Source organism: Bombina bombina, chromosome 4 (genome assembly GCF_027579735.1).
Source record: "Bombina bombina isolate aBomBom1 chromosome 4, aBomBom1.pri, whole genome shotgun sequence".
Taxonomy (NCBI): Eukaryota; Metazoa; Chordata; class Amphibia; order Anura; family Bombinatoridae; genus Bombina; species Bombina bombina.
This window is the reverse complement of record NC_069502.1, coordinates 415,569,593-415,597,496: the sequence shown is the minus strand read 5'-3', so window position 1 is coordinate 415,597,496 and position 27,904 is coordinate 415,569,593. Positions and strand designations below refer to the sequence as shown.

Sequence of the window (27,904 nt, the reverse complement as noted above, 5' to 3'; positions counted from 1 at the left end):
GTCAGACAGCTAATAGTGTCTCTCACACACTCCTGCCATTTGTCTCTTTTAGCGTGTCATCCAGCGTTGGTAGCTGGTTAAAACCTTTTTAACCTTGTTTTTTCAATAAAGGATACTTTTTATTTTTAAAAAAGAAACCCTCGTTGCAGTGCCTGCTTACTACTTGTACTTTAGATCTGGATTTGTGGCTTGGTTTCGCCACTGCTACGGCACTCCGTTTTCCAGGTGGGTTGAACTTGAAATCAGTCAGACCGGTGTCATTTCCGGTCTCTCAGCCGGCTCCACGGTTGTTGCCAGACACGCCGCACGCTTCTCAGTATAACTCAATATGCCTGTTATTTTACATATTCGACCACTGAATTAAAAATTATTTTAAAAAAAAAAAAAAAACATGCACAAACTCTTCAAATATTCCTTAGCTTTCCTATACAATACTCTTATTTCTTGCAATGTTCTTTCCTATTATTTTCTATCCATTTTTTCTGTTGTTCATATCCTGCTGCTGGTCTGATATTCTTGCACCACGTACTTCCTTTCTTACAAATATAGAAGATAACTACTAGTATCCCTGACTGCACTAAGGACTCAGGACTTATATAGTATTAATGGCAATAACTTACCTTTCTAATGTATGTATTACTGGGAAAACATCTTCATGCAAAATTCGATAAGCCAGGCCAATCACTCGAAAACCTTTCATTGTGTAGTAATCAAGCCTCTTTGAAAAATTGTGAGGAGCTATTCAAATAGAATACATTGAGAAAGAAAATTTATAAAACACCCTTGATAATATCACATTCACAAGTTTTGCAAAGGTGTCATTCATTAAGCATTTAGGGCCAGATTACGAGTGGCGAGCTAACAGTTACACACAAGCGAAAAGGTGTTTATCATTGGTGTTTACGCAGTTTGGGTTTTGCACTTGTATTACAAGTTGAAAGTAAACAAAAACACGTGAGCGCAATGGTGATTTATGCTAGAATGATTAAAGTGTCCTCAGAGCTCTGGTTAACTGTTTTGCAAAACAAAAAAGTTGTACAAACTAAATAAAAAATACATTAAAAAGTACAGTTACACTCATAATAATAGTATCTAATAAAAATGATTTTAAAAAAATATTGCAGAAAAAAGTTGTAAGGGCTCAAAGATATGAGGTGTTGTCTAAAGATGTATATGTGTGTGTGTGTGTGTTTACACATTTGTATCTATGTATTTGTATGTATTTATAAGTATTTACAGACATATATACATGTTTAATAAAGTTCTATACTGTGTATTTACTGTAAATATTTCACATTCCAATGTTCTGCACATAGAATAATATGTTCTATGGGCTCCATTTATTAAGCAGTTCAGGCTTACCAGAAACTGAAGTTTAGAAGCAGGGGTCATAAGACCACTGCTCCTTAACCTGTCCTCCACATTTTAGGTGGTGGATTGAAATAATCCCGATCCAATCGGGGTGATTGACAGTCCCTGCTAGCGGCCCAGGGGGCAAAATTGCACAAGCATTTCCCGAGAAATGCTTGTGCAATGATAAATGCGGACAGCGTATGCTGTCTGCATTTAGCGATGTCGAGTGGACATGATTTGGGTTAGTGGGCAAGTGGGAGAAATACCCTCCATTTGTAATCTGGCCTTTAGGAAGCAACTGCATTGCACATAAATAAATAAAAAGTCTTGTATTTATTTGCTACCATTTAGAAGCCTTTAACATGGAGTAACTTGAATTGTGAACCTCTTTGCAGTAGTATACATCTGATTATAAGCCACATCAGTGATAATTTGAGGCAGGAAGATCTCCATAAAATAGTTTTTTTTTGTTTTGTTTTTAAATGGAAGAAATTTTCATCTTTAAAAAAACTATAATCAAAAGTTCACGATGGGATTATTTTTTTCACAATCCTCTAGAAAAACAAATGATTTTCAAAAACAGAACATCATTAAAGGGACACTAAACCCAATTTTTTTTCTTTCATGATTCAAATAGAGCATGCAACTTTAAGTGACGTCTAATTTACTCCTATTATCAATTTTTCTTAGTTCTCTTGCAATCTTTATTTAAAAAACAAGAATGTGATGCATAGGAGCCGGCCCATTTTTGGTTGAGAACCTGGTTTATGCTTGCTTATTGGTGGGTAAATGTAAACCTTCAATAAGCAAGCGCTATCCATGGTGCTGAACCTAAAATGGGCTGGCTGCTAAGATTTACATTCCTGCTTTTAGAATAAAGATAGCAAGAGAACGAAGAAAAATTGATAATAGGAGTAACTTAGAAAGTTGATTAAAATGCCATGCTCTATCTGAATCATGAACGAACATTTTTTGGTTCAGTGTTCCTTCACGGTCTATGAGGATTTTAGTAGATAAATACTTTGCTCAGTTTTCCTTGAGAATTGTGATAAATCCTAATATCGGTAATATTTTTAGCTTGATTTGTAATCTAGGCTATTTTGGTTTTATACATTGTCTGGGAAAAGCAAATATATGTTAGTATTTAAACTGGTTAACAGCAAACAAGTTAAAGAGCATCATAGTTTCTACCCAGAAAGCTTAACTGCATTTGAACTACTGCAGAGTTAATTTGTAGGAACACGTACATAATATTATTAAGGGCTTGTTTCCATTGAGTCAGTAAAAATGGAACCGTAAGATAGCAAAGCAGCCAACTGGTTGTTTATGGCTTTAATACCAGGTTTTCATTGAAATATTTTGCACAATGTGTGTAGTCGGTCTTTTAGCGAATGAGTAAATTAACTTAATGCTTCAAATTGACTTTTTATATTTTGAAAATTCTGCCATAATAAGTTTGTTGCTATGGTAACCCGACCTTAGATTATAAAAATAAATGTTAGCGCCTGAGCTCCTTAACTGTGATCGGCTAGAGAGAGAGAAAACAGTAGTTATTTGTAGTGTTAGGAGTCTGGTGGTTTTAAGCTAGGTAGAGTGATTTGGTCATCTAACAAATAATCAAATCATTTAAATAATTTATTTTACATTAAGGTAATTTTTTAGTTTTTTAAATTTATTTTTATATGTAATATTTAGTGCTGCCCCAGACATAGGCCTAGTTGGAGTAATGTGCTTGATTATATTTTTATATGTAATATTTAGTGCTGCCCCAGACATAGGCCTAGTTGGAGTAATGTGCTTGATTATATTTTTATATGTAATATTTAGTGCTGCCCCAGACATAGGCCTAGTTGTAGTAATGTGCTTGATTATATTTTTATATGTAATATTTAGTGCTGCCCCAGACATAGGCCTAGTTGGAGTAATGCGCTTGATTATATTTTTATATGTAATATTTAGTGCTGCCCCAGACATAGGCCTAGTTGGAGTAATGTGCTTGATTATATTTTTATATGTAATATTTAGTGCTGCCTCAGACATAGGCCTAGTTGGAGTAATGTGCTTGATTATATTTTTATATGTAATATTTAGTGCTGCCCCAGACATAGGCCTAGTTGGAGTAATGTGTTTGATTATATTTTTATATGAAATATTTAGTGCTGCCCCAGACATAGGCCTAGTTGGAGTAATGCGCTTGATTATATTTTTATATGTAATATTTAGTGCTGCCCCAGACATAGGCCTAGTTGGAGTAATGCGCTTGATTATATTTTTATATGTAATATTTAGTGCTGCCCCAGACATAGGCCTAGTTGGAGTAATGTGCTTGATTATATTTTTATATGTAATATTTAGTGCTGCCCCAGACATAGGCCTAGTTGGAGTAATGTGCTTGATTATATTTTTATATGTAATATTTAGTGCTGCCCCAGACATAGGCCTAGTTGTAGTAATGTGCTTGATTATATTTTTATATGTAATATTTAGTGCTGCCCCAGACATAGGCCTAGTTGGAGTAATGCGCTTGATTATATTTTTATATGTAATATTTAGTGCTGCCCCAGACATAGGCCTAGTTGGAGTAATGCGCTTGATTATATTTTTATATGTAATATTTAGTGCTGCCTCAGACATAGGCCTAGTTGGAGTAATGTGCTTGATTATATTTTTATATGTAATATTTAGTGCTGCCCCAGACATAGGCCTAGTTGGAGTAATGTGTTTGATTATATTTTTATATGAAATATTTAGTGCTGCCCCAGACATAGGCCTAGTTGGAGTAATGCGCTTGATTATATTTTTATATGTAATATTTAGTGCTGCCCCAGACATAGGCCTAGTTGGAGTAATGCGCTTGATTATATTTTTATATGTAATATTTAGTGCTGCCCCAGACATAGGCCTAGTTGGAGTAATGTGCTTGATTATATTTTTATATGTAATATTTAGTGCTGCCCCAGACATAGGCCTAGTTGGAGTAATGTGCTTGATTATATTTTTATATGTAATATTTAGTGCTGCCCCAGACATAGGCCTAGTTGGAGTAATGTGCTTGATTATAAAAATAACTCTAAAAGGAGACATGCTTGCATTATTTGTAAACTTTAAGACCTCAATGTAAAATAGGCCTCAAAAAGCTTATTTTCCTCTTTTACACCTAGCTGAGCATGGCATAATGTTTAAGACTTTAATGACAGCACCCAACGGACTTTTACCTGCTTGCTAGTTGAATGGAAACCATGGGGGTAGTTATCAAGCCGTCTACTTTACCTGCCTTCGCCGGTTTAATACGCCCGCCTAAGCTCGCCTACCATCGCCGCTGCGGACCTTCAAAATTTCGCCTAACTTATCAAAAAAGCTGTCAAAAAGCCGCGCACCAAGTACGGGGCGATGAGCAGCGGACTGTGAGAGTTATCACTCATCCGATCTCGCTGCTCTTCTGCTTTTTGACAGCTTTATTGATACCCCTGTCACTAAGCACCCACACTAACTACACTGTTCTACCCCCTATACCGGCGCCCCGGAGCCCCCCACAACTCAATAAAGTTATTAACCCCTAAACCGCCGCTCCTAGACCCCGTCGTAACTCTTATAAATGTATTAACCCCTAAACCGCCGCTCCCGGACACCGCCGCCACCTACATTATACCTAGTAACCCCTATCTTGCCCCCCCCTATATCGCCGCCACCTATAATAAAGTTATTAACCCCTATCCTGCGGATCCCGGACCTCGCCGCAACTAAATAAATAGTTTAACCCCTAAACCGCCGCTCCCGGACCCCGCCGCAACCTATATTAAACTTATTAACCCCTAATCTGCCCCCCCTACACCGTCGCCACCTATAATAAATTTTTTAACCCCTATCCTGCCCCCCTACACCGCCGCCACTGTAATAAAATTATTAACCCCTAAATCTAAGACTAACCCTAACACCCCCCTAACTGTTCCGATCAGCCAATAGAATGCGAGCTCAATCTGATTGGCTGATTGGATCAGCCAATCGGATTGAACTTCAATCTGATTGGCTGATTCAATCAGCCAATCAGATTTTTCCTACCTTAATTCCTATTGGCTGATAGAATACTATCAGCCAATCGGAATTGAAGGGACGCCATCTTGGATGACGTCCCTTAAAGGAACCTTCATTCAGTCGTCGGTCGTCGGGGAAGAAGGATGTTCCGCGTCGGCGGGATGAAGATGGATCCGGAAGAAAGAAGATTGAAGACGCCGCTTGGAAGATGACATCGCCCGGATGGAAGACTTCTTCAGCGCCCCTTGGATGATGACTTCTGCCGCTCCGGATCTCCTCTTCGGTTCCATTGGTGGTCAGCTGGCTGAAGACGACTCAAGGTAGGATGATCTTCAGGCGGGTAGTGTTAGGTTTATTTAAGGGGGTTTGGGTTAGAGTAGGGGTATGTGGGTGGTGGGTTTTAATGTTGGGGGGTTGTATTTTTATTTTACAGGCAAAAGAGCAGAATTCTTTGGGGCATGCCCGGCAAAAGGCCCTTTTAAGGGCTGGTAAGGTAAAAGAGCTGGTAACTTTTTAATTTAGAATAGGGTAGGGCATTTTTTTTTATTTTGGGGGGCTTTGTCATTTTATTATGGGGCTTAGATTAGGTGTAAGTAGCTTAAAATTGTTGTAATATTTTTTAAATGTTTGTAACTTATTTTTTTTATTTTTTGTAACTTAGCTTTTTTATTTTTTGTACTTTAGTTAGTTTATTTAATTGTATTTAATTGCACTTATTTGTAGGTAATGTATTTAATTAATTTAATGATAGTGTAGTGTTAGGTTTAATTGTAACTTAGGTTAGGATTTATTTTACAGGTAATTTTGTATTTCTTTTAGCTAGGTAGTTATTAAAAAGTTAATAACTATTTAATAACTATTCTAACTAGCTAAAATAAATACAAAGTTACCTGTAAAATAAATATAAATCCTAAAATAGCTACAATGTAATTATTAATTATATTGTAGCTATCTTAGGGTTTATTTTACAGGTAAGTATTTAGTTTTAAATAGGATTAATTTATTAAAGTATAGTGTAGTGTTAGGTGTAATTGTAACTTAGGTTAGTTTTTATTTTACAGGTAAATGTCTCTTTATTTTAGCTAGGTAGCTATTAAATAGTTAATAACTATTTAATAGCTATTGTACCTAGTTAAAATAAATAGAAATTTGCCTGTAAAATAAAAATAAATCCTAAAATAGCTACAATATAATTATTATTTATATTGTAGCTATATTAGGGTTTATTTTAAAGGTAAGTATTTAATTTTAAATAGGATTCATTTAGTTAATAATAGAAATATTATTTAGATTTATTTAATTAATATTTAAGTTAGGGGAATGTTATGGTTAGTGTTAGACTTAGGTTAAGGGGTTAATAATTTTATTATAGGTTGCAGCGGTATAGGGGGGGGCAGGATAGGGGTTAATAAATTTATGATAGGTGGCGACGGTGTAGGGGGGCAGATTGGGGTTAATAAGTTTAATATAGGTTGCGGCGGGGTCCGGGAGTGGAGGTTTAGGGGTTAAACTATTTATTTAGTTGCGGCGAGGTCCGGGATCCGCAGGATAGGGGTTAATAACTTTATTATAGGTGGCGACGGTATAGGGGGGGCAGGATAGGGGTTAATAGGTATAATGTAGGTGGCGGTGGGCTCCGGGAGCGGCAGTTTAGGGGTTAATAGGTATTATGTAGGTGGCGGTGGGCTCTGGGAGTGGCGGATTAGGGGGTAATAACTTTATTTAGTTGCGGTGGTGTAGGGGGGGACAGATTAGGGGTGTTTAGACTCGGGGTACATGTTAGGGTGTTAGGTGTAGAAACTACCATAGGAATCAATGGGATGTCTGGCAGCAGCGAACATGAACTTTCGCTATGGTCAGACTCCCATTGATTTCTATGGGATCCGCCGCATCCAGGGCGGCGGTTTGAAAACCAGATTCGCTGGGCCGGAAAAGTGCCGAGCGTACCTGCTAGTTTTTTGATAACTACAAAAGTAGTCAGATTGTGCCGCACTTGTGTGCGGAACATCTGGAGTGACGTAAGAATCAATCTGTGTCGGACTGAGTTCGGTGGATCGAAGCTTACGTCACTAAATTCTACTTTTGCCGGTGTATAGGGCTTGATAACTAAGGTGAATCATGAGTGACGAGTGGAGAAAGTGCCTACTATGTACCTCAGCCCGGGGTAAGGTGCACCTAGCTGCCACCGAGAGATAAACTTATTGGGGAGAAAGCCCAGGCGCCTACCAAAAGGAGGCGGGTACTAAACGATCGAAGTGAAGCAACTTATCTGATAAAAATGATTTTAATTACAAAATTAACATAAAATACAAACTAGCATGGATCCATGAAAGCTGACAATGATCAATAAAATTTAAGACAATATAAAAACATATGTAAGATTCAATAAACAATAAAAACAATAAAAACAACAGTATATTATAGCTGAGAATCAGATTATGTAAGCTGAACTGTGTGGAGTTCTGATGTGGTGCACGATGTTGTGAGATGGGAAGGGGGTATCTTTCCGCCCTTTGATGGTGAGATTGTGTAGGGGAATTAAAATGTGATTCCTATGTGATTCCTACTTGAATCTGATTCAATCAGCCAATCAGATTTTTCTACCTTAATTCCGATTGGCTGATAGAATCCTATCAGCCAATCGGAATTCGACAGACGCCATCTTGGATGACGTCATTTAAAGGAACCTCATTCGTCGGGAAGTCGTCGTGCCGGATGGATGCTCCGCGGCGGAGGAGCGAAGAAAGAAGATTGAAGATGCCGATTTGCTTGAAGACATCGCCGATGGAAGAAGACTCTCTGCCGCTTGCTTGAAGACATCCCCCGGATGGAAGAAGACTTCACTGCCGCTTGTTGGAAGACATTGCCCGGATCGGATGAGGAGTTCGGCCCGGCTGGGTGAATACAAGGTAGGGAGATCTTCAGGGGGGTAGTGTTAGGTTTATTTAAAGGGGGTTTGGGTTAGATTAGGGATATGTGGGTGGTGGGTTGTAATGTTGGGGGTGGTATTGTGTTTTTTTTTTTAGGCAAAAAAGCAGTTTTCTTTGGGGCATGCCCCCACAAAAGGCCCTTTTAAGGGCTGGTAAGGTAAAAGAGCTTTGAACTTTTTTTAATTTAGAATAGGGTAGGGAATTTTTTTATTTTGGGGGGCTTTATTATTTTATTAGGGGGCTTAGAATAGGTGTAATTAGCTTAAAAATCTTGTAATCTTTTTTTTATTTTTTGTAATTTAGTGTTTGTTTTTTTTTGTAATTTAGTTTAGTTTATTTAATTGTATTTTTAGATAGATATTTGTAGTTTATTTAATTTATTGATTGTGTAGGTGTATTTGTAACTTAGGTTAGGATTTATTTTACAGGTAATTGGGTAATTATTTTAACTAGGTAGCTATTAAATAGTTGATAACTATTTAATAGCTATTATACCTAGTTAAAATAATTAACAATTTACCTGTAAAATAAATATAAACCCTAACATAGCTACAATGTAATTATTAATTACATTCTAGCTATCTTAGAGTTTATTTTATAGGTAAGTATTTAGATTTAAATAGGAATATTTTAGTTTATAATATGAATTAGATTTATTTAATAAGAATTTAGTTAGGGGTGTTAGGGTTAGATAGAGTTAATATAGTTTATATAAATACTATAGTAACTATATTAACTATATTAACCCTAACATAATTAGGGTTAATATAGTTAATATATATAATGTAATAACTATATTAACTATAATATACTTAGGGCTCCATGTACTAAGCCGTCAATTCATCCGTCATTTTAGACGCGGCTAAACTCGCCGCGGGCGAAATGGTGTCCGCTGTAGCTATGTACTAATAATCCCACAACAAATAGACACCTCTAGCCCGCCGCGAGCAGTGGCGGAATATTGATAAATTTGACGCCTCGCTCGCCGCGAATAAGCTGATGTACTTAACTTTCAGTTAAATTGTCTGGCCAATTGTTAACACGTGACATGTAAGGTGTCATGAACGTCATAGTAGACGCGGGAATAGAATTTTGCTCCTATAAATGGACAAGTTTTCTAAACAACTTTATTATTGTTCCAAAATTTTTGGAGAGTAATTACAGAGCGCTCGTTTTTGTGATCTTTATTTACTATTTCGATATGGCTTTATCTGGATCTGAAACCGCTTCAAAATCCAAGAATCCTCACTTTTCTCATCAGCAAAACGTCGTTTTGATTGACATGATTATTGACTCTTATGATTATTTGTTTGGATGTCGTGTCAAACAGACAAATTTTTCTAGAAGGAAGCAGATCTGGCAAAGGATCAGCGACGCTGTTAGTGCCCAGGGTCCAGGAAAAAAGGATGTCGATCAGCTGAAGAAGCGTTACAACGACATTAAACGCTTCGCCAAAGCTAAATTGGCCAGAGAGAAAAATTCGGCACGTGCTACCGGAGGTGGACCAGCATATGTGGCAGACCTCAATGACTATGAGCAGAAGCTTGTTCAGCGTCTGGGACCAGAGATCATCACTGGCATAACCGATGATTGTGACAGTGATTTAAGAGGTAAATGTACAACATAGTTGACGTAAATGTTCTTTTTAAAGTTATGATAGGTTATTGTCTCCAATATATATTTCTTTAAAATAACATTATCTGACTTCTTACGCTTCAGTATCCTATATGCCATCTAGGCCCTGAATACTGTAATCATTTATGTCGCATATATGTATAAGGGATTGTGCAAGCCATTTAGGCCCGAAATACTGTAATAATTTATCTCGCATATATGTATAAGGGATTGTACAAGCCATTTAGGCCCCAAATACTGTAATCATTTATGTCGCATATATGTATAAGGGATTGTACAATAATAGTATTGTTATACTGCCTTTTTTTTAATGGTCTAACGGAACTAAAGATTTGTTGATTATTAATATAGTGATCCCTAAAGATAACACCCATGTGTTTATTTTCAAACCAGTATTGCATAGAAACCTTAAAGAGATAATGACAATAGAAATAATGTAATTTGAAACTATTAAAATAATATTGTATGTCCGACATTAATCATGAGACTAACCCCAGATCACATGCCTTCTTAAATTTCTGATCTATTGACTTCCATGTTGCGTTATTTCACTATAGAATATTATTGTTAACATCTTTCCAAATTGTTCTCCGCTTTATAAACATACATTTTTCAGATATAGCTATGCACATAGTTGACGTAGTCACATGAACCATCTATGTGCATCAACCAATGATCATTTACTGTGCCTGTATAGATTTGCTTTTCCTCAAAGTATAAAAATCCAATGAATGCAAAAACATAATACATTTAAATATTTTTAAAAAAGCATTTTCTTATGCAATTTGTAAAGGTAATTATATTTTTTCATGTCCCTTTAAAGGGCCACTAAACCCAAAATCTTTTATTAATGATTCGGATAGAGAATTGAAATTTAAACAAAATATTACTTCAATTATTTCTTTGGCTTCATTTTCTAGATATTCTTAGTTGAAGAAAAATAAATACACATGTTGAGCCAATCACACGAGGCTTCTTTGAACATCAATCAAATGCTTTTCAACAAAGAATATCTAGAGAATAAAACAAATTAGATAATATAAGTAAATTATAAAGATGTTTATAACTGCATTCTCTTTCCAAATCATAAAAAAAGGTGGTTGGCATGTCCCTTTAATGATTGAGCCTGCATTCACTGCTGTAATTATTATTATTAACACTTTTAACTTTCAGTTTCAAATATAAATAAAAATAAACCTATTTTTTTTTTTTTTTTTTTTAAGCGATGCCAACAACAGCAGAGCCTGTGAGGAGTAATGAAGTGCCCACTTGTTCTACTTCTTCTTCTGCGGTTTCAAGACCACCCGGTGCAGCTGTTTCAAGACCTTCGGCGAGTTTTACACATGGACAATTAATACGCTCATCATCTAATGTTACACACACAACTTCCTCGGCGGACACACTTCCTGATCTAAGGACCAGCACTCCACAAACTGGTGTTGGTAGATCAACTGGTAAGTACTTTACAAATGAATAATTTCAATGTTGTGTGTTTTATCTCTTTTATCTCTCAATTTTTTTATTTTTTTATTTTTTTTAAATGTCAAATGTCATTATTGACATATTCTATTTCGAGATCTTTTACAGATGGAATGTAATTTGAAGTTCAAATAGCAATGATCATAGATTTTCATGAAAGGGACACTGTACAAATTTTTTTAAATGAGGATTCGTGTAGAGCATGCATGCTATTTTAATCAACTTTCTAATTTTTTTAAAATTTATCATTATTTTCTTTTTGAGAATTGATCATAGTATTACATAAGAAAGCTGATAGAAATTCCATGCAATATATCTTATTCTCAAAAAGATTATTTTTGCTTCAGTGTCCAGTTAATTGCAAAATACATTTCCATTAATAATTTTGAATATATCGTTACATTGACAAAAAAACATTTTATTTATTTATTTTTATGTTATTTATTTTTTTATAGGTGATTTGGGACGTCTTTTCCAGAGATTGACTGGACATTCATCTCCATTATTTGATGGTATGTATCATATATGTATATATATATAATATAACTTAAATTGTTGTATGACGGTTGTATCTGCTCTCTCCTTCTATTCTATTTCTGCAAGTGTTTTTATAACATTTTATTTTTATTTACTAACAATTTGTTATGTCTTGATCTAGAAGAAGAAAACTCATCAAGGGAGATCACTATCAATCTCATGCCGATAGTGGAAAATCCCATTCAAGATGAACCACCAGGAGGGCATGATGGAAGTGAGACTCCAGATATTCTTGAAGATTTGGGAGATGCGCAACCGGATGAAATTCACACACCAGAAAACATTGATGAACCTGTTGAAACACAGGCACCACCAATTGAACTGCAAACAGGTGGTGTAAATATTGACAATACACCGGCAGAAGGATTTTTTGGCGATGTTGCATTGAGGGAAATGTTGACACTGGCAAGGCAATACAGAGAGGACCACAGAGAAATGCAAAATATTATTAACACTAATATTGAACGCTGGGCTGCTCTGTCAGAAAAAAATGTGGAAATCGAAAGGCAAAGGAATGAGATAGAGATGCAGAAATTACAGCTGCAAAGAGAGATGTTCCAGTGGCAGAGGCAGATGGATGAAGAGAAAAACCATCAAATTAACAGAGCTTTGAGCATCAGCGAAAGGACATTACAATCTCTGTTGGCTATTGTCAGTGAAAGGGAGGCTACAACAGACCCAAAGAGGCGACGTCTGGAGTGAACATTTTGTATTATTTAGTCACTGTTTATTTTTTTAATCTGTATATTGTTTACTAAGTTATTGTTTGTGTATTTTTAAGGGACACTGTACTCAAATTTTTTCTTTTGTGATTCAGATAGAGCATGCAAATTTGATAATAGGAGTACATTTGAAAGTTGCTTAAAATTGCATGCTCTATCTGAATCACAAAAGATAAAATTTGGATACAGTGTCCCTTTAAGTTTAAAATGTTAGTCACTGTTAATTTTTTTACTCTGTATATTGTTTACAAAGTTATTGTTTGTGTATTTTTAAGGGACACTGTACTCAAATTTTTTCTTTTGTGATTCAGATAGAGCATGCAAATTTGATAATAGGAGTACATTTGAAAGTTGCTTAAAATTGCATGCTCTATCTGAATCACAAAAGATAAAATTTGGATACAGTGTCCCTTTAAGTTTAAAATGTTAGTCACTGTTAATTTTTTTACTCTGTATATTGTTTACAAAGTTATTGTTTGTGTATTTTTAAGGGAGACTGTACTCAAATTTTTTCTTTTGTGATTCAGATAGAGCATGCAAATTTGATAATAGGAGTACATTTGAAAGTTGCTTAAAATTGCATGCTCTATCTGAATCACAAAAGATAAAATTTGGATACAGTGTCCCTTTAAGTTTAAAATGTTAGTCACTGTTAATTTTTTTACTCTGTATATTGTTTACAAAGTTATTGTTTGTGTATTTTTAAGGGACACTGTACTCAAATTTTTTCTTTTGTGATTCAGATAGAGCATGCAAATTTGATAATAGGAGTACATTTGAAAGTTGCTTAAAATTGCATGCTCTATCTGAATCACAAAAGATAAAATTTGGATACAGTGTCCCTTTAAGTTTAAAATGTTAGTCACTGTTAATTTTTTTACTCTGTATATTGTTTACAAAGTTATTGTTTGTGTATTTTTAAGGGACACTGTACTCAAATTTTTTCTTTTGTGATTCAGATAGAGCATGCAAATTTGATAATAGGAGTACATTTGAAAGTTGCTTAAAATTGCATGCTCTATCTGAATCACAAAAGATAAAATTTGGATACAGTGTCCCTTTAAGTTTAAAATGTTATTATTTAATAAAGACAAATTTTTTATGGCCAAAAAAAAAGTTTATTTACATAAATTCAAACTCACTTTTGATTCTTCAACACAAAACTTTTTCTCAGTTATTAATCATGACAAAACAAAAAATGAAATCAAATTACATATTTACGGTATAAAAAATCTACTTGCTCCATTAACATTCCCAAAGTTGCCCTAATTTTAGAAATTTTTTGTTTAACATGATCTTCTAGACAACTCTGAGTACTTTTGTCTGCAGTCTCAATAGTTGATGTTGAAGATAAATCTGTAGAAAAATAAATGAAAAGCAAAATTTAATTCAATTGTCATATACATATTCAATGTATGATAGGGTTTTTCATCACAAATATTACCTCCTGATGTGCTGTTATCTACGTTATCTACTATATTAGCTTCTACACTTATGTCCACTCCTTTAAAGCTTTCATCTGAGCCAACTCCTATTTGAAATATACAATATATGTATTAGTTAAAACTTGTATTTTCTTAGATTTAAGATTACTGAGTATGAAACATACCTTTATCTACCATCATTGTTGGTAAAACTTCTATCCTTGGTTGAGTATCATCTGAAGTTAATGCTTCAAATATTGTCACACTATCAGGATTTTGAAATTCTTCCATTTCCATACTAGTTTCCATTTCTTCCATGGTAATATCTATGAACGAAATTACAAAGATAGAAAACTATTAAATCAAAAACCTTGTATATATTATTTAAAACAATAATAATAATAATCATTAAAAGTGACATAGAAACCAATTTGTAAGTTTCATGATTCAGATAGTGCATGCAATTTAAATAAACTTTATATTTTACTTCATTCTTTTTGTATCTTTATTTGAAAAGCAAGAATCTAAGTTTAGATGCCAGCCCATTTTTGGTGAACCAACTGTGTTGTACTTGATAATTGGACAGAACCAATCAAAGAGTGCTGTCCATGGTGCTCAACCAAAAATTGGCTGGCTCCTTAGCTTAGATGCCCTCTTTTTCAAATAAAGATAGAAAGTTAATGAGGAAAAAAATGATAATAGAAGTAAATTAGCAACTTGATTAATATTGCATGCTAAAACTTTTTAAGCCAAAACCTAAAATATATGATTTAAAATTTAAATAATAAGTCATTACCTGTCTGTGTCTCTTTATGACAAATTTCATATGGATTTGGAGATAATTCAATATCCAATAGTGTTATTGGCAAAGGTGGAGAAAGAGCTTCACTTCTGGGTGTTTGCACCAACATTGACCTTAAGTAGCGTGGTGGGTGTGCACACTTCATTCTCCTACTTCTCATATCTATAAACATATATATAATAAAAAAATTTAATAAAAAAATTGAATTAATTATTCAAATTAATTTTTGGTTTTCAAAACATTCAGTTCTGCATGCTTACTTTTCTAACATGTTTCAATGTTATATAGTAATATATTTATATTTTATTCTACTAACTCAGTTCTGCATGTTTCAATGGTATATACTAATATAGTTATATTTTACTCTACTAACTCATTTTTGTATGCTAAGTTTTCTAACCTTTTAAGTGTATATAGTAATATAGTTAAATTTTTATCTACTAACTCAGTTCTGCATGCTTACTTTTGTAACTTTTTGCAATTGTATATACTAATATAGTCAAAGTAACAGTCAGGAAATATTATTTTCCTGGATTCGTCAATGATGACGCAGTTCAAAAATAAACCCTTTTTTTATATTATTAAAAATTATTTCATATATAATTTTGAAACTTACATGTCCTTATCAATCTTCGAATCGATTTATAGTACTTTGGTTCTCTTCTCTTCAAATCACTATATTTTCTAAGACACTGTCGTCTTGTTCTTTTAATTTTTGAAATACGATGCATTCTTCTCAGCATCTCGTATATAATTTTGTCTCGGCATTCCTGTCTCACTCCCCTCACACCACCAATCCGTTTAGGGAAATATTTATCCATGGCATAAACTAATATCACCAATTCTCCAGCACCAAAAGGTTCAGGACGCGACATGTTAGACGATGACATGATTAATCGTTATGTCAATCATTAGCGCATTGATATAGATATGTATCCCCGAAAAATATAGAAAAATATAATGTATATGTATATTAATGTCTTTTATGAAGGTTTGTAAATATCGATGTTGATAGTTATTACAAATGATATTTGTTTTATATACATTTTCTTTGTTTCAGATGTGTTGATATGTATTAACATTTATACTTTGGTTTACAATAGTTATTGTTTCTAAACATTTTATTTGTTTCAGATGTGTTTTTATGTATTAAAATTTAATTTGGTTTACAATTTTTATTTTGTTTATAAACATTTAATTATTTAAAGATGTGTTTATATGTATTAAAATGTTGTTTGGTTTACAATTGTTATTTTGTTTATAAACATTTTCTTTGTTTCATATGTGTTTATATGTATTAGAATTTATTTTGGTTTACAATTGTTATTTGGTTTCTAAACATTTCCTTTTTTTTCATATGTGTTTATATGTTTAACAAGTTACTTTGGTTTGCAATTGTTAATATATAATGTTTAAAGATTATAATTTTGTAATAAAATAATTTATTTTGCCATTATTTTCTATATGCCACTATTCTTTTAACAAATCTTGAATGCAAAAATATATTATAAAGGTTAAGAAAATAAGTGCTAAGAGTAATCCCTTAAGGTATTTATTTGAATATGGGAAAACCTAGTAGCTGTTAAAAATAGAGGTTAGAATAAAACAAATAAAATTAGCAAGTCTTTTTTAACTCAAAAATCCAATCTGATAACATAAAGCACTGTTGAATATACTGTCGCTTGTTACAGCTACAATTCAATGACACAATACAATGAATTAGCATCAGCTATGGAGGGATTACATTACAATAATCACATATGTAAAAGAGTGAGAGCAGCTGTAGACACTAGTGTGATGTCACAAAGACAATGTATTACCTATAATATATTGTCTGTAATAACTTTGATCATAAACTTTATTTATTGGAAACCTTTGATAATTGAAGAGCAACAACTGTTATGTATTTAACTGTTTATCATGAGTGATTTTTAATAACCTTAACTCTTAAAAAAAAATGGAGACAAGTTAATAAAGAAAGTTTTTTATTGATCAACTGAAACTTTAATCCTCAAACACAAAATATTGTTCTGAAACCATGTCCCTTGTTGCATTTCCACGCCTATTAGCTTGTTCTACACATATTTCTTCTGGTAAATCATCAGCATCTATTGGATCTTCATCTTCTAATGGACAGCCTCTTTTAATTGCAATATTGTGCAGTATGCAGCAAACCAATATAATTTTGGCAACTTTCTCTGGTGCATACTGCATAGCACCACCAGAACGATCAAGACATCGAAACCGCATTTTCAAAAGACCGAAAGTCCTCTCAATAATCCCCCTGGTAGATCGGTGAGCTTCATTGAAACGTACTTGACTTCTGGTCTGTGGGTTGTTATAGGGAGTCAACAGCCATTCTGTACATGAGTACCCTCCATCTCCTAATAGAAGATATAATAAATATAAATATTAATATAAGAATAATTATAAAGATTCAGAACTATACAATACAATTAAACTATACAGATTACAGTCGACAAATTGGGCGCAATTTTGGTACATTGAAATGAGAGACATATTAGACGCCAGTTATGCTTACCTAGAAGCCATCCGTCAGGCATATTTCCGTCCTCGAACTTCCGGTATAACCCAGTCTGCCTTAAAATGTAAGAATCATGACAGGAGCCAGGAAAGTTAGAACGGACACTGATAATCCTCATGTGGGGGTCACAGACCATCTGGACATTCAAGGAATGGAAATGCTTTCTATTCCTATAGATCTCCTCACGAGCTTGAAGTGGTCTTACAGCAACATGGGTACAGTCTATGGCACCTAGGACATTGGGCATCCCAGCCATCCTATAGAAATTTGACTTGATAGATTGCCATTCTTCAGGGGTAGATGGCAAACAAACATATCGATGAAAAATAACCATCATAGCCCCTATTACTTTGGATAAGTGGCGTGAAAAAGCAGATTGACTCATTCCAATAATGACGCTAGAAACTGCCTGAAAGGAGCCTGTTGCAAAAAAATGCAATGCCGCTAATAGTTTGAGAAGTCCCGGAATAGCTTGTGAATGAGCAGTCATCGGCTCCAAATGATCTTCAATCTCTCGATACAGGTGTAATATCGATTCACGATCAAGCCGGAATCTTTGTATGATCTCTCGGTCAGAAAGGCCGTGCAAACCAACCCGTGGAAGGAATACACGGGGGACTCGAACTCTCCTTCTTCTAACCAATCGATTAGCTACATTTCCAGTATTCTGTCTTCTAGCCCGGATTCGCATCAAACGGAGAATAAACAAAAACAGAATTCTCTCCATAGCTGCTGAAATGAACAATGTAAGTACAATGCTGATATTACTGCCTTTTATATATGTCTAGACTAGCGTCTAGAGTGACTTTCCTATTGTTTTGTACCTTGCCCGCCACCTAAAAGGTGGCGAGGCAAAAATAACGAGGTGGGAGCGGAAATTGACGCGAGCGGACAAATAGATTTTTTAGTACATTCGTTTTTGGCGAGTTGGTGGTCAAATGTGTCTAATTACAGTAAAAAATGGAGAGGTAGCGAGGTATGGCGGATAAGTACGCTCACAATTTTAAAGATGCGAGTTTTTACATAATTGACGGCTTTGTACATATCAGTTTGCGAGTTTGGGCGCGAGATTTGTTGCGGGTAGCTCGCTGACTGCTTAGTACATGGAGCCCTTAGGGTTAATATAGATAATATAGCCGGCGGCGGGGTAGGTAGATTAAATTAGGGGTTAATAATTTTAATATAGATGGTGGCGGTGTAAGGGGTTCACATTAGGGGATAGATCAGTTAGATGGTGGCGGTTTTAGGGGTTCACATTAGGGGATATATCAGTTAGATGGTGGCGGTTTTAGGGGCTCACAGTAGGGGGTTAGTTTATGTAGATGGCGGCGGTTTAGGGGTTAAATACTTTATTAGGGATTGCGGCGGGGGATCGCAGTTGACAGGGAGATAGACATTGCGCATGCGTTAGGTGTTAGGTTTTATTTAGCAGATCGCGGTTAACAGGGAGATAGACATTGCGCATGCGTTAGGTGTTAGGTTTTATTTAGCAGATCGTGGTTGACAGGGAGATAGACATTGCGCATACGTTAGGTGTTAGGTTTATTTAGCAGCCAGTTTAGGGAGTTACGGGGGTCCAATAGTCAGCGTAAGGCTTCTTACGGCTGCTTTTTGTGGCGAGGTGAAAATGGAGTAAGATTTCTCCATTTTCGCCACGTAAGTCCTTACGCTGTATATTGGATACCAAACTGCGCGGGTTTGGTATACCTGCCTATGGCCCAAAAAACTACGGGCGACGGCAGAAATATACGCGCGTAACTTCTAGGTTACGCCGTATATAGGATACCAAACCCGCGCAAATATTGGCGTCGCCAGCTTTTGCAGGTGACAATTTTTATCGGATCGACCCCCTGATAACTAGGGGCTTAGGTGTAAAATTTAGATTTTTGGCTTCCATTATTTTCTAATTTTATTCCGGCTGTCGGTAATGGTGGAAAATGTGCCTTTAGAAATTTTCAGTAAGCGTAAAACTTTTCAACAGCAATTATTTTTTTGCTAGCTTGTACAAACCATTATAAAAATTAGAATAACATTTTTTTTATCATATTATATATATAGGTGATTTAATATGCTGCTCATAAGCTTCTTTATACATATAGTTCCATCAATTTCTCTCATTATTATCCTACTGTTTTTCAAAGTAAGATCACCTGTGTGTTTTACTTTGGTATTATTTTCTGCTTTTTCCAGAGATGTCATTGTAAATAATGGCAAAAGCAATAATACTTTACAAGCTTAAAAGGCTGTTAAATACAGTAGAATTGCATCAACAAGTTCCTAATAAAACATAAGCCAATCACAGACTCATATACATATACACTGTGATGTCTTGGATATGCTCAGCAGGAGCTGGAGCCTCAGAAAGTGCCCAGTTTATTAATGGAAGTAAATTGAAAAGTAATTAAAAACTGCATTTTGTATTTAAATAATGAAAGTTTATTTTTGACTTTTGTGCCCATGTAAAGAAATGGTAGATGTCATTTAGGCCACCATGCACTACATTCTGGGCCAGATTACAAGTGACACGCTATTTAGCGATTTCGCTCATGGGCAAAAACTGTCATTAAACGTTCACCTGCACGAGTTAGTGCACTTAGTATAAGTTGAAAGTAAAATATAATATAATGTATTTTTTGTAAAATATTGTAAAAAATATAAAATTAAAAAAATGCATAGAACAATTTCCCCTATGTGAAGAACATAGGAATGTAAAATATTAACAGTACATAGTAAAAAAAATGATTAAATATTTATGGGCTTAATTACAAGTGGAGTGAAGTGCGCCTGTAAAAGGGCAAATTTAAAATAAAAATATAAGCATCTTTGTTTATTAAAAAAAATGCACAAAGCAGCTATAAGGGATTAAAGTGAGGGATGTGGGGTGTTAGGGCCTTTACATTGCGGTCTATGGGGACTGTGTTAGCACTTTAAATATATATGTATATGCTTATATACATATATATTTAAGCGTTATATTTCCCAAGGCAGAACATACAGTGATCTTAGATGTCATTGCAGAAAATGCAGCATGTCTGCAGAAAGAATGGAACACATGCAGGAACTGTCAGCGATTTAACTTTGCAGCACTGGTCCACATTAGAATGTTCTTTTCAAACAGAGCTGTGCTCTGGCTGCATTGTGTACTATTTGCTTAACTCAGTGCATTCAGAGCAAAGTGCTTTTTGAAGTGAACAGTCAAATATGCAGTAGCGCTGCAAAGCAGCAGTGCATTGATTGTTCACTGGCTCTTAGGGAATTTTCCAAACCTGCCCCCCTTGCCTGCAAAGCAGTTTTTTCTGAATGTAACGTTCGTATGAGCGATGCACCTTTTTTAATACTACACTTCTATGTTAGACAAAGAGAAAAGGAAACAAATTTATTCAAGAGACATTTTACAATTTCTTTTTTGCCTGCAGCTAATTTGCAATGCAATTTTCAACTACTGCACTATATTATAAATCTTAAAAAATGTCTTTATTCTCCAGTTAACCAACACATTGCAATTGTACTGGTGCTTTAGTGAAACTGCCTAATTTAAAATTGAATTTTATTTAAAAATGACCTGCAGAAACATTTTCACTAAAAAAAATCTTATTGCAGAAAGTGAAAAAAAGTTCTGCCTCTGGGGTTATATACACATAAACACATAAATATATATGTATATATTCATATATATATTTTTTTTTAATTTGCTGCGTACCTTACCCCTTGTGTAGCGCTAGGTGTTTTGCCATGTCTCACTCACTTAACTTGTAATACCAGCTCACATTTGCGTGCGCTGGTATTAATGAAAGCGCAATTTTGTGCTCCACTCGTAATCTAGCCCAAAATGTATTACAAATTATTTTTCATTTTTTATATATACATATATAAACATAAATACACATGTATGCACATATATACATATGTATATATACATAGATGCACATATTTAGACATGTATTTGTATGTATACATATATTATAGCCCTTTTCTTTGAAATACCTTGCTATATACCATATACCTTTTTAACCCTTATAACTTTTTTAATATTAATAATAATAATATTAGATTTTGTGTGTATATATATATACAGTATATATATATATATATATATATATATATATATATATATATATATATATATATATATATATATATAAAAACACTTTATTTTTATGTATTTATGTTGTGTTTAGTGGAACTTTTTGTTTTAACCCTAACCCAAGGTCTTCAGTCACGCTAATCTGACGACCACAAATTTAGTTTGTGTTTGTGCGGTCGCATTTACTTTCAAATTGTTAAAGCACAACTTGTAATCTATCCCTCAATGGGCAAATTACTTTTATTATTCTCACTGAGATCACTAATGTATTTGTTCATATCAGTCCTAGCAATTGTTTTGTTTATGAAATGCACTGATCTGTGAATATGAATACACTCATCGTTCTCATTTTGAAGGCCAAGAATGCAATGCATAGCATGTAAAAAGTAGCATTTCACTACCTTATTCACAAGAAGTATCTTAAAACAATAATAGTTTATTATCAGTATTTTGTTAATATATGATAAAATATTGTATTATATATATTTCTTGTTGAATTATGTGTTTTTAATAAAGACACACAGAGAGATAGATGATAGATGGATAGATAGATAGATAGATAGATAGATGATAGATAGATAGATAGATAGATAGTTACCTACCTGAACTAGGTTTACAAAATTGAATAACCATCTCTGGAGCTCCTTTCATAAACACTGTGAGTTCCTCACTTCCAATGACCTGAGTGATAACAGACATACGCTTCAAGCTGGAAGAAAATGGGAATTGGCGCAGAATGGAGATTCCTTCTACAGGAGCCTTACAAAAAAAAAAAAAAAGGTTTGAAATCAATGTATTACTCATCTGGGATCCAGTGTTATATAAGTTCATTATCTCACAGATTTGCATTCTAAGAAATACATGAAGAAGTCAGATAATAGCAAACCCATTGGTGTTTAAAGGGACATGAAATCCATTTTTTTCTTTAATGATTCAGACAGACTATGGGATTTTACACAACTTTCCAATTTATTTCTACTGTAAAATCTGTTTAGTTCTATTGGTATCCTTTGTTGAAAAGGATGACTAGGTTGGCTCAAGATCTGTTGATTGGTGACTGCATAAATCTGCATATTATCACCTTAAAAATATAATCAAGCACATTACTCCAACTAGGCCCTGTTGCTGATATACTAAAGAACAACCTTGCACACGCCAAGAATGGTACCTTACAAGAGATTGTTATTTCTAAGTAACTGGATTTATTTATTAAGACCTTTCCACCCTGGATGCTTAAAGGGAAATTAATCACTTATCCTAGAAATATTGATGGATTTAAAGAAAAACATTGCATGAGAATATTATACAAATACAATTTTTAACATTATGGAATCAATTCCAATCTTGTTGATTGTGTTCATCTGCTGTTTTTCAGCTCCGACTTTGCCCGGTTTGATATCTGAACAATCACAATACACTTTAGGCAGACAAGGTTCACTTCCAGGAAACTGTCGTCCTAACATTGCACAAACAGCTGCTTGTGCAATGGCACCCCGATTAGCCACGTGTGAACATGGACTGTCAATCATTTTGATTGGATCCGATCAGGATGATTTAACTCCATCACACTTTAGGTAGCGGAGAGGCTAAGTAGCTGCGGTCTTAATTGGATATGAAACCCCTAACTTTTCTTTTGTGATTAAGACAGAGCATACCAGTTTTAAAAAGTTTCCAATTTACTTCTATTGTTAAATTTGCTTTGTTCCCATGATATTCTTTGTTGAAGAGATACCTAGGTGGTGTATGGAGCACTAGATGGCAGTAAATAGTGCTGCCATCTAGTGCTCTTGCAAATGGATAATATTTTTGCAAAGCTGTTGCCATATACTTCTCCAGACATGTGTACGCTCCTGATCTTACGTCCCTGCTTTTTAACTAAAGATACTAAGAGAATAAAGAAAAATCAATAATGCAAGTAAATTAAAGTTGTTTAGAATTGAATGCTATATTTTAATCATGAAATAATTTTTGTTGGAGTTTCATATCCCTTTAAAAGCGTAAACACTGTGGCTCTGAAGTTTAGTAAAGGGGGCCCTATGCTTATACTGAAAATGTAATTCATATGATGCACAGACAGCACAACACTGATGGACACATCAAACTCAACAGCCAAAGTCAGTTGATAAATGTTCAACAACCACAGAATGAACAGACAACCAAAAAACAATAAATATCAGCCATTACATTGTACCCGAAAAAACAATAAATATCAGTCATTACATTGTCCCCGAAAAAACAATAAATATCAGTCATTACATTGTACCCGAAAAAACAATAAATATCAGCCATTACATTGTACCCGAAAAAACAATAAATATCAGCCATTACATTGTACCCGAAAAAACAATAAATATCAGTCATTACATTGTACCCGAAAAAACAATAAATATCAGCCATTACATTGTACCCGAAAAAACAATAAATATCAGTCATTACATTGTACCCGAAAAAACAATAAATATCAGTCATTACATTGTACCCGAAAAAACAAGAGTGCTGACCATGTTTGATGACAATCGAATAAAACCAAATAAAAATGATACTGAACACATCAGTGCTATCATTTAAATGTAAAAACAAGAAGAAAACAAAATCTCTACAAGATATAGTCAGTTATGCTACAGAGAATAGGCTGTCAGTGAAGAAAGGATTCTGGACCAGCATAATGAATGACCAGATCAGTAGGTGAGTCATTAGGCAGCCTACACAACAGTTGCATTGTTTTGAGTGTCAATCATTAACAGCACTAATGTGGTGAATTGGAGATTGAATCATGGGGGAGTTATCAAGCTCAGCTGTATTTAAATCATGATTATAATCATTTTGATCTTTGTATTTTTCCAATATTGAATACGAATTTTGGAAATATTGGAACTGACCCTCTATATCTGTTATTTAAAGATTGAAGAAAGAAGTATAAAGTTTTAGTTTTATTAAAGTAATGGGCACCGTCACAGGGCCATATTACAAGTGGAGCCCTAATTAACACTCCCGTTCAAGCATCGTGTTAGAAGTAAGCTTTTTGCGCTTGTCATGTTGAGCTTGTATTATGAGTTGAAAGTAAACTGTTTTCGCTCTTGACGAGAGCAAAAAGCCAAAGTTAGAATATTGCGTGCACGTTTACATACACTGAAAAGCAGAATGAACTGTGGAGTAGAATTTTATATAGCTAGTAAAAGCTGGATAAATGTTATATAACATTATCGATTAGATTTTAAAGGGACATAAAATCCAAATTTTTCCTTAAATGATTCAGATAGAACATGAAATTTTTTTTTCCAATATAATTTTTATTTTACATCAGCATTACATCAATTTTTCCCAAGGAAGAACATTATCAATAAATATTACATGCAATTTATTCATCTACCTCGTCTTAATTTAACTAAAGCTCTAAATTATAAATGATCAATTTTTCTCGGAAGTCATCCTTGACCAGAGCGATTTGCATGCATTTTTTATTTCAGTTAACTCAGTTAATTGTGGTTACGGTTAATTAATTGCTAAACCAACCATGGCAACAATCAACAAAAATAAAATAAATTAAACATCCTAACAAACTTACATCAGTTTTTTTCCAAGGAAGAACATTGTCTATAAATTATTACATGCAATTTTTACATCTACCTCGTCTTAATTTAACTAAGGCCTAGATTTGGAGTTCGGCGGTAAAAGGGCTGTTAACGCTCCGCGGGTTTTTTTCTGGCCGCACCATAAATTTAACTCTGGTATCGAGAGTTCAAACAAATGCTGCGTTAGGCTCCAAAAAAGGAGCGTAGAGCATATTTACCGCAAATGCAACTCTCGATACCAGAGTTGCTTACGGACGCGGCCGGCATCAAAAACGTGCTCGTGCACGATTCTCCCATAGGAAACAATGGGGCAGTTTGAGCTGAAAAAAAACCTAACACCTGCAAAAAAGCAGCGTTCAGCTCTTAACGCAGCCCCATTGTTTCCTATGGGGAAACACTTCCTACGTCTGCACCTAACACTCTAACATGTACCCCGAGTCTAAACACCCCTAACCTTACACTTATTAACCCCTAATCTGCCGCCCCCGCTATCGCTGACCCCTGCATTACACTTTTAACCCCTAATCTGCCGCTCCGTAAACCGCCGCCACCTACGTTATCCCTATGTACCCCTAATCTGCTGCCCTAACATCGCCGACCCCTATGTTATATTTATTAACCCCTAATCTGCCCCCCACAACGTCGCCGACACCTGCCTACACTTATTAACCCCTAATCTGCCGAGCGGACCTGAGCGCTACTATAATAAAGTTATTAACCCCTAATCCGCCTCACTAACCCTATCATAAATAGTATTAACCCCTAATCTGCCCTCCCTAACATCGCCGACACCTACCTTCAATTATTAACCCCTAATCTGCCGACCGGAGCTCACCGCTATTCTAATAAATGTATTAACCCCTAAAGCTAAGTCTAACCCTAACACTAACACCCCCCTAAGTTAAATATAATTTTTATCTAACGAAATAAATTAACTCTTATTAAATAAATGATTCCTATTTAAAGCTAAATACTTACCTGTAAAATAAATCCTAATATAGCTACAATATAAATTATAATTATATTATAGCTATTTTAGGATTAATATTTATTTTACAGGCAACTTTGTAATTATTTTAACCAGGTACAATAGCTATTAAATAGTTAAGAACTATTTAATAGTTACCTAGTTAAAATAATAACAAATTTACCTGTAAAATAAATCCTAACCTAAGATATAATTAAACCTAACACTACCCTATCAATAAAATAATTAAATAAACTACCTACAATTACCTACAATTAACCTAACACTACACTATCAATAAATTAATTAAACACAATTGCTACAAATAAATAAAATTAAATAAACTATCTAAAGTACAAAAAATAAAAAAGAACTAAGTTACAGAAAATAATAAAATATTTACAAACATAAGAAAAATATTACAACAATTTTAAACTAATTACACCTACTCTAAGCCCCCTAATAAAATAACAAAGCCCCCCAAAATAAAAAATTCCCTACCCTATTCTAAAATACAAATATTACAAGCTCTTTTACCTTACCAGCCCTGAACAGGGCCCTTTGCGGGGCATGCCCCAAGAATTTCAGCTCTTTTGCCTGTAAAAAAAAACATACAATACCCCCCCCCCAACATTACAACCCACCACCCACATACCCCTAATCTAACCCAAACCCCCCTTAAATAAACCTAACACTACCCCCCTGATGATCTTCCTACCTTGTCTTCACCATGCCAGGTTCACCGATCCGTCCTGGCTCCAAGATCTTCATCCAACCCAAGCGGGGGCTAGACATCCACTGAAGAAGTCCAGAAGAGGGTCCAAAGTCTTCCTCCTATCCGGCAAGAAGAGGACATCCGGACCGGCAAACATCTTCTCCAAGCGGCATCTTCTATCTTCTTCCATCCGATGACGACCGGCTCCATCTTGAAGACCTCCAGCGCGGATCCATCCTCTTCTTCCGACGACTAGACGACGAATGACGGTTCCTTTAAGGGACGTCATCCAAGATGGCGTCCCTCGAATTCCGATTGGCTGATAGGATTCTATCAGCCAATCGGAATTAAGGTAGGAATTTTCTGATTGGCTGATGGAATCAGCCAATCAGAATATAGTTCAATCCGATTGGCTGATCCAATCAGCCAATCAGATTGAGCTCGCATTCTATTGGCTGTTCCGATCAGCCAATAGAATGCGAGCTCAATCTGATTGGCTGATTGGATCAGCCAATCGGATTGAACTATATTCTGATTGGCTGATTCCATCAGCCAATCAGAAAATTCCTACCTTAATTCCGATTGGCTGATAGAATCCTATCAGCCAATCGGAATTCGAGGGACGCCATCTTGGATGACGTCCCTTAAAGGAACCGTCATTCGTCGTCTAGTCGTCGGAAGAAGAGGATGGATCCGCGCTGGAGGTCTTCAAGATGGAGCCGGTCGTCATCGGATGGAAGAAGATAGAAGATGCCGCTTGGAGAAGATGTTTGCCGGTCCGGATGTCCTCTTCTTGCCGGATAGGAGGAAGACTTTGGACCCTCTTCTGGACTTCTTCAGTGGATGTCTAGCCCCCGCTTGGGTTGGATGAAGATCTTGGAGCCAGGACGGATCGGTGAACCTGGCATGGTGAAGACAAGGTAGGAAGATCATCAGGGGGGTAGTGTTAGGTTTATTTAAGGGGGGTTTGGGTTAGATTAGGGGTATGTGGGTGGTGGGTTGTAATGTTGGGGGGGGGGTATTGTATGTTTTTTTTTACAGGCAAAAGAGCTGAAATTCTTGGGGCATGCCCCGCAAAGGGCCCTGTTCAGGGCTGGTAAGGTAAAA

General features: G+C 35.1%; 1 protein-coding gene across 1 annotated transcript in view; it reads right to left on the bottom strand.

Moving 5' to 3' along the window:
* Positions 1–27,904, bottom strand: part of LOC128657508 (probable cation-transporting ATPase 13A4) — a 454,774-nt gene that overhangs the window by 267,146 nt on the left and 159,724 nt on the right. The window contains 2 exon segments of the mRNA XM_053711875.1: positions 621–738; positions 22,146–22,302. Of these exon segments, the coding sequence (XP_053567850.1) occupies positions 621–738; positions 22,146–22,302 (275 nt within the window).